At 34.9% G+C, this 6,920-nt stretch overlaps 1 protein-coding gene and 1 pseudogene across 4 annotated transcripts; both read left to right on the plus strand.

Annotated features, from left to right (window-relative positions):
• On the plus strand, positions 1–3,806 carry LOC131593487 (uncharacterized). 4 transcript variants are annotated; one of them, XM_058865992.1, is made up of 9 exons: positions 1–159; positions 548–1,239; positions 1,273–1,335; positions 1,827–1,933; positions 2,038–2,114; positions 2,197–2,263; positions 2,655–2,745; positions 2,833–2,892; positions 3,079–3,806. In XM_058865992.1, the coding sequence occupies exons 2-9, from the start codon at positions 556–558 to the stop codon at positions 3,607–3,609; spliced, it is 1,680 nt and encodes a 559-aa protein (XP_058721975.1). In that variant the 5' UTR covers positions 1–159; positions 548–555; the 3' UTR covers positions 3,610–3,806. The 4 variants fall into 4 exon arrangements, with proteins under 4 accessions (XP_058721975.1, XP_058721972.1, XP_058721974.1 ...); XM_058865989.1 differs by having other exon boundaries at positions 548–1,335; XM_058865991.1 differs by having other exon boundaries at positions 548–1,335; positions 2,038–2,102.
• Positions 3,807–4,006: 200 nt separating this feature from the next.
• LOC131593489 (uncharacterized) lies at positions 4,007–6,553 on the plus strand (annotated as a pseudogene).
• Positions 6,554–6,920: the final 367 nt, after the last annotated feature.

A 6,920-nucleotide genomic window follows, 5' to 3' on the forward strand; every position in this document is an offset into this window, starting at 1 on the left:
ATGTCATTGAAAAATATAAAAAACCCCTCTTTACAGAAAAACCGCTAAAACCTAAACCGTGAAAGCACGCCTAAAACCCTAAATCGTGAAACTTGGATTCACGATTCTGGAGCGTTCTTTCGTTCGTGATTCTCCTGCATTCGGTTCTTCCACTTCCAGGTTAGTGTAACTTCCATTGTTCTGTTGTAACTTGGATTTTCAATATCTTGAAACTCAATATATTGTGACTCCATTGTTCTGTTGTAACTTGGATTTTGAATATGTTGAAACTGAATATATTGTGAATATGATTGATTATGAAGCACCTACGCGTGTCGGTACTGTGTCGCCGCTTAATTTATTCATTTTTTATAAAATATTATCAGTGTCGCCGTGTCAGTGTCGGGTTAAATTTGGATGTCCGTGCCTTATAGATTTTTGAAATTACTTACTGTGTTGAATATACTTTATGTGATTTGAATGTGAATAATTATGAAACTGTGTTGTAATTTTGTGAATATAGTGAAGTTCTCAACTGGTTCTTGGTATTATGTTGATTTACTTGTAGGGATTATAATGGGTGTTTCCGGAAACTATCAAAATCAAAACTTGATGCAACCCCCCTTTATGCCAAACATGCAACAACAACAACCACCCCGGTATATGAATGCCCCGAATCAGTTACAACAACAACAACCCCAATATATGAATCCCCCAAATCAGTTACAACATCAACCACCTCAATATATGAATGCCCCGAATCAGTTACAACAACCACCCCAATATATGAATGTCCCAAATCAGTTACAACAACCACCCCAATACATGAATGCGCCTCCTCATATGGGTGCTTTAGGTTTTGCTCCTCAAATTCATGGACAAGGACAATTACCTCAAGTGAATCTGTCTCCAATTCAAGGACAAATTTTGGCTCAAAATATTGTCAATTTGCTTAACCAACCTAATATGAACATGAATATGAGTATGCCTAATGGTCCAATGCAGAATATGAATCAACAGTTACCTATGCAAATGCAGAGACCAAACCTTTCTCAACCTGTTCCATATGGTATGCATCCTGGTCAACAACAACAACAACAACGACCTATCTATGGGTTTCCTCCTCGTCCTATGGTTCCTCATAATCCAATGTTTTCTGGAAATTCTCAAGTCAGGCCACAGATTACCCCGAATCCGGCAGGTGGGAACTCAAATGGTTTTGTATCGGGTCCTTTTCCACCTCAGCTGTTACAAGGGAATAGTTCTGTGCCGCATAATGCAAGCAATGCTCAAAGTTCTGTGCCGCATAATGCAAGCAATGCTCAAAGTTCTGCATTTAGGAATTCACATTCACAGGTATTTTCATTGCAGTGTTGTCAAATAGCGGTGTTATAGCACTGTACGGTAGTGAAATTTTAACTAACCGCAATTATTCAGTGATACATGATTTAGTGTAAAGTGTTGTCAAATAGTGGATAGTATTATGTTATCGGAGGTTCTGTGTAGGTTAGCCAGAGTTTAACCGTGGCCAAACAAATAGGGTTAGAGGGTCCTATTTTGTCAAGTTTTAGCTGTGATAAATATTTTATAAGACTCTATTTAGTCACGGCATAACCGTGTCAAATTTGGATCCTGTGCAGTAATCCATCTTGCACTCTCAAGGACGGTCCTGACTATAGCAGGGCCTTAGCACTAGTGTAGCGAAATTTGAAGTTGAACAAACTTCTATTTTCTACGATCGGCGATTTACGACATTGTTTTAATGAGTATTAGTATCATGTTTGTCAATTTGCTACCTATAATTGTAAAAGGATTTAATCTAATGCAAATCTGAATTGCTGCGGCAGGAAAATCCTAGTAGCAACATCAACACTAGTTTTGCAAACTCTAACTGGAAACGATCGCCAAACAATGACTTCAAAAACAAACAAAATAGAGGGGGATCTCAAGGAGGGTATGTTATTTTCTTCTCTTTTATATCTCGTGGTTTATTGCGATGATAATTTGATAACTTGCATAGTTTTCCTGTGATTTGGAATCACTGTCTAATTCATGTAGGTTCCAAAAGTCTAAGTTTCGTGATAACAACAAAGGAAACAGGAGAGCAGAGTTTTCAAAAAATCGTAAGGGTAGAGGTTTGAACTATTCTACTTCGTATTTGTACCGAGATGAAAACAATTTTTTGCTGTTAGACTAATACTTGTGACAAAATAACAGGTCCCAACAATGAGAGAGCAGGATCTTTTGGTTTAAATTCCGAGGAACATCAGCAGCAACCGAAAAGGTAGCTTTAACATTGCATGAATTTCCAGTTACATCTTACCAATCTTTTACATCCTACCATTGCCTCTCACTCACCAATCTTCCTCCAAAATCCAACTTTCATCACTTCTATAAGTTACACGGTGAATCAGCAAGAATTGATTCTCAAAAGTTCCGTTAATTGGTTCACAAGTACCAATTCACAGGTGGGAGAAGTGCATTACGTTTCACTAGTTCACATCTTTCACGATTTTGGTTCGGAACTTAAAATTTTAAATTACCATCCAAATGGAACATAAGTCTCGTTTGCGGTGCTGATTTTAGTAATTGTATATTATATATCAGGTTTTAGTTCGATCTCTGCACTGATAATATCGTAGCACTTACACACTTATTTTTCTTCTAATCATTAGATCCTTTTCTACGATTTATTCTGAGCAAGAAGTTCTACGATGGCGTGAATCACGGAGGAAGAATCACCCTTCCAGAGAAAAAAATGAGAAGGTTTCAAACAATATACTCTATCTGTCTGTTCTGTTCATTAAAATGCTATTATCTGTGATAAAAAAATAACTGAATTACTACTTGCAGAAGCCGAGTGAACAATCGAATGACTCCAAGTGCATTGATCGAGAGGTTCTACAAAGAGAGGTATACTCATTGAACAAATTGTTATTGTTCTGAGATACGCTAGTTAGTTCAAAATGTTGTTGGGTAGCCACTATAGCATTATTGCACAACAAAACTTGAACGAACGGATATTTTCTGCATTACGCAGTCGACAACACTGCATAGTATTGCAAATCTCGAACTTAGCGTATATTTTTGTCATTGCAGCTCAAAGAGGTTTTAGCAAAGCAAGCTGAGTTGGGAGTTGAAGTTGCCGAAATACCTTCATACTATCTGAAGAATGATACAAATCAAGGCCTTCAGAGTGAAGAGAATACCAACAAAAGAAAATTCAAAAACAAGGGAAAAAAGAATCCGAATAAAAAACGTCGGAACGGAAAGAAGCAGAAGCTGGCTGACAAAGATTTCTCAGAAAACAAAAAGAAGAAGCCAAGTTTATTACAGAAACTCTTGAGTGCAGATATAAAGAGGGATCATAGCTACCTGTTTCAGGTATTCAGGTTCATGAAAGCGAATTCGTTCTTGAAAGATTATCCCGATAAGCCTCTGGTATATCCATCGGTTTCGGTGAAAGAAATGGGGGGTGAAGTTTATGATGGAAAAAAAGATGTTATTGAAGATGGTACCAAGGGAGTAGTTGAAACATTTGTAAAAGAAAGTGATGATGATGATGATGATGGTGATAATGGAGATGGAATGGTTGAGTTTGAGGAAGAGGAGGGGGAGATTTTAGAGTGAAGTTTGAAGTTTTGTTTTGAATAGGAAAGATTGTAATGTTGTGTTAAACCATTTTTTGTGTCCATCATTGTTTATTACAATGTTGAGGGGCATGAAGGTTCACTAGAGTTATTGGGAATTTATATCAGATATTCATGCTTATAATATATTCTCAATAATGTTATTAATGTTTTGTATATGGTAAATTGTCAATATTATATCCCTGCGTCACTATTTTTAATTTTATTCATATTCAATCCATTTGAATTTTTTGTTTTATGCTCTGATTTCATTTTTTTTTTACTAAATTATGTTTTTTATATGAATATATATACAATATATGAGTTATTGAAATTGGTAAGATCTTATGATCTGTTACAATACTTTGATCCATGATCTTGTAACCTCTCTCCGATTCTCTATAAGATCTCGATTTTGACAACCTTATTCTATAGAATGTTGTATATATACAAATATAAAAATATAAATAGTATAGACTTGAGATAAGTTGACTTAGGAAGGAAATTTCTTATGAGTCAGCAACATATAAAGTTAGTGGATTCTCTATCATAAAAGTAAATTCTCATCACACAAAATAAATATCTATATAATTCAATTGCAGCATTAATTTATTCATATACTTATTTAAGAAGAAATCAAAACTAACAGTTCTTCTAATTGATCAAAACATGTCTCATCAACAAGAAGATGATGCTGAATATTTGAGGGAAGAAAACATGCTGAAAGATGTAGAAGATGATGTTGATTCTGATGAAGACGATTTTTCGGTTAGTAACATATTTCTTAGCATGTTTTTACAAATTTTTATGTTTATGAATTAATAAGATGCTGATGAAATAATATTAGAGTATAGTAACATGTGTTGATGTTGCTATTGTGTCGTATATCAGATACGTCTTTAATTTGAAAAGTCGATTCAGACAAGTTATATATACTTTTCTATGATTGCAGATTAGTAAATTGTCAGACACTACAGCTGCTCAAGCTAGAAAAGGAAAAGACATCCAAGGGATTTCTTGGGACGGAATTAATGTCACTAGAGAAAGTTATCGACAAACTCGGCTTGAACAATACAAGAACTATGAAAATATCATCCCTCATTCAGAGGACATATTAGGGAAGGTAACAAAAAAAGGATACTCATTTTATGAGTTTAGAAGAAACTCAAAGATCAGGAAAACCAACAATTCTTCATTTTCAAGTATGTTGTATTATTCTTTTTTCTTTTTCTCGATTTCTGTAATCGTCTAAGGCTTCATTAGAATGGTAGTCCATGAGAATATGATCTTGCTTATGGTTATGCAGTTAAGAAATTTGGTTTGGGCTACATCAAAGCATGATGCATACTTTATGTCGAATTTCTCAGTTATGCATTGGTCGTCTTTAACTTGCACAGCATCTGAAGTACTCAATGTTTGGGGACATGTCGCACCACCCGAGGTGAATGTCTTTTTTAAAAATATACTTGAATTCAATAGCATGGACTTCTGATAGTTCCTGATTATTGAGACGAATAACTTGCAACACAAGTCAGTTAATCGAAAAAACTAACTTTCTTGTTACTAATTGGTTTTCTGGATGACTTGCGTTACAAGTTATTGATCTGATCCTAATACTAATGTTATCAATTTTCATTTTAAGACAAATTTGGGAAGTGTATCAGAGGGATTCACAAAAACCACAGTTAGTACACTTGCAGTTAAAGATAATCTTCTAATTGCAGGAGGGTTTCAGAGCGAACTCATTTGTAAGGTAAACAGTTAATTTGTTCGTGTTTTCATAATTATATATTTTTGTAACTCAAAGTGATAAAATCATCGACTATTATATTTTTATCACTTTCTTTGTTACTGAAAATGCAACACCTAGATCAACCCGGTGTTAGCTTTTGCACAAGGACTACTTATGATGAAAATGCTATCACCAATGCCATTGAGATTTATGCTTCTCCTAGGTAACATATTTTATGTACTTGTTTATAACAGATATCCGTAACATTCTTAATGTATTTGTTTTATGATTTTTAGTGGCGCGGTTCATTTTACGGTATCAAATAATGATGGTGGAATCAGAGACTTTGATGCGGAGAAATTTCAACTTTCGAAGCATTTTTGTTTTCCTTGGCCAGTAAATGTGAGTCTCTAAGGCTTTGTTCTCGTCTTAAATTTCTTACATCCTCGTAATATTGATAACTGATCGTCTTACATATGTTCTTGTCTTCGTCTTTTTGTGCTATGTTGCAGCATACTTCTATCAGTTCAGATGGAAAGTTACTTCTAGTTGTTGGAGACAATCCCGAAAGTATGTTGGTGGATTCACAAAATGGAAAGGTAGAATTCAGATTCCTTTTCGGTCAAGCAACCAAACAATGCTTCTATTACTTGTATCCTAGGATATGGTATGATGAAAAATCTCTTAATCCGAACACTTACGTTTTTTGCAGATTGTTGCTACATTATCCGGACAACCAAGACAAAACATGTCGGATTTGGGACATGCGGAATCTGTCAAAATCAATAGCAGTGCTGAAGGGAAACCTTGGAGCCATTCGTTCAATCAAATATACTTGTGACAGTCGGTATATGACTAAAGCCGAGCCTGCGGATTTTGTGCACGTGTATGACTTGAAAAACGGGTATGAGAATGAACAAGAAATTGATTTTTTTGGTGAGATATCAGGTATATCGTTTAGTCCAGACACTGAATATCTTTTTATTGGATTTTGGGACCGTGCGTATGCTAGCCTCCTTGAATATGGTTGGAATCAGAATCACTTACGTAAAATGTGAAGAAAACGTAGTTAGTGTATGTTTGGATTGTCCAGTTGTTGCATTGATATGTAGCAAAGAGAGCAGTTAGCATTACTATGAAGTCTGTTTGTTTTTTATTGCAATTATTGGAATTATGAAGTGTAGCAAAGAGGTGTATGTATCAACTATGTAACTAGATACTCAAAAAAACTGGTTTCTCTTATTTTAGATAAATGCTTTTTGAGTTATGCTAGAGTTTGTTAGCAGTAACGTCACACAATTCAATTTTCACTTGGAGGTACCTCCTCCAAAACTGGTTTCTCTTATTTCTATGATGTTCTTGAACGAGAGATTTATTTTGATTTGACTAGACAATGAGATGATCCAAGTAATGTTTCTCCTAGTTGCACTGCTTCTATGATCTTCCTGAAACTCAGAGATTTCTATCTATAGGTTTAAGAGTTGGATATATTCCAATTCATAATTTTCTAGATAAGTATTAGTAAAAATGATCTAGATACTTAATTTTGAAAAGTTTCTTGTGTTGGAAGTCATCTTCCA

The sequence above is a fragment of the Vicia villosa genome, linkage group LG3 (genome assembly GCF_029867415.1).
Source record: "Vicia villosa cultivar HV-30 ecotype Madison, WI linkage group LG3, Vvil1.0, whole genome shotgun sequence".
In the NCBI taxonomy this organism is placed as follows: domain Eukaryota; kingdom Viridiplantae; phylum Streptophyta; class Magnoliopsida; order Fabales; family Fabaceae; genus Vicia; species Vicia villosa.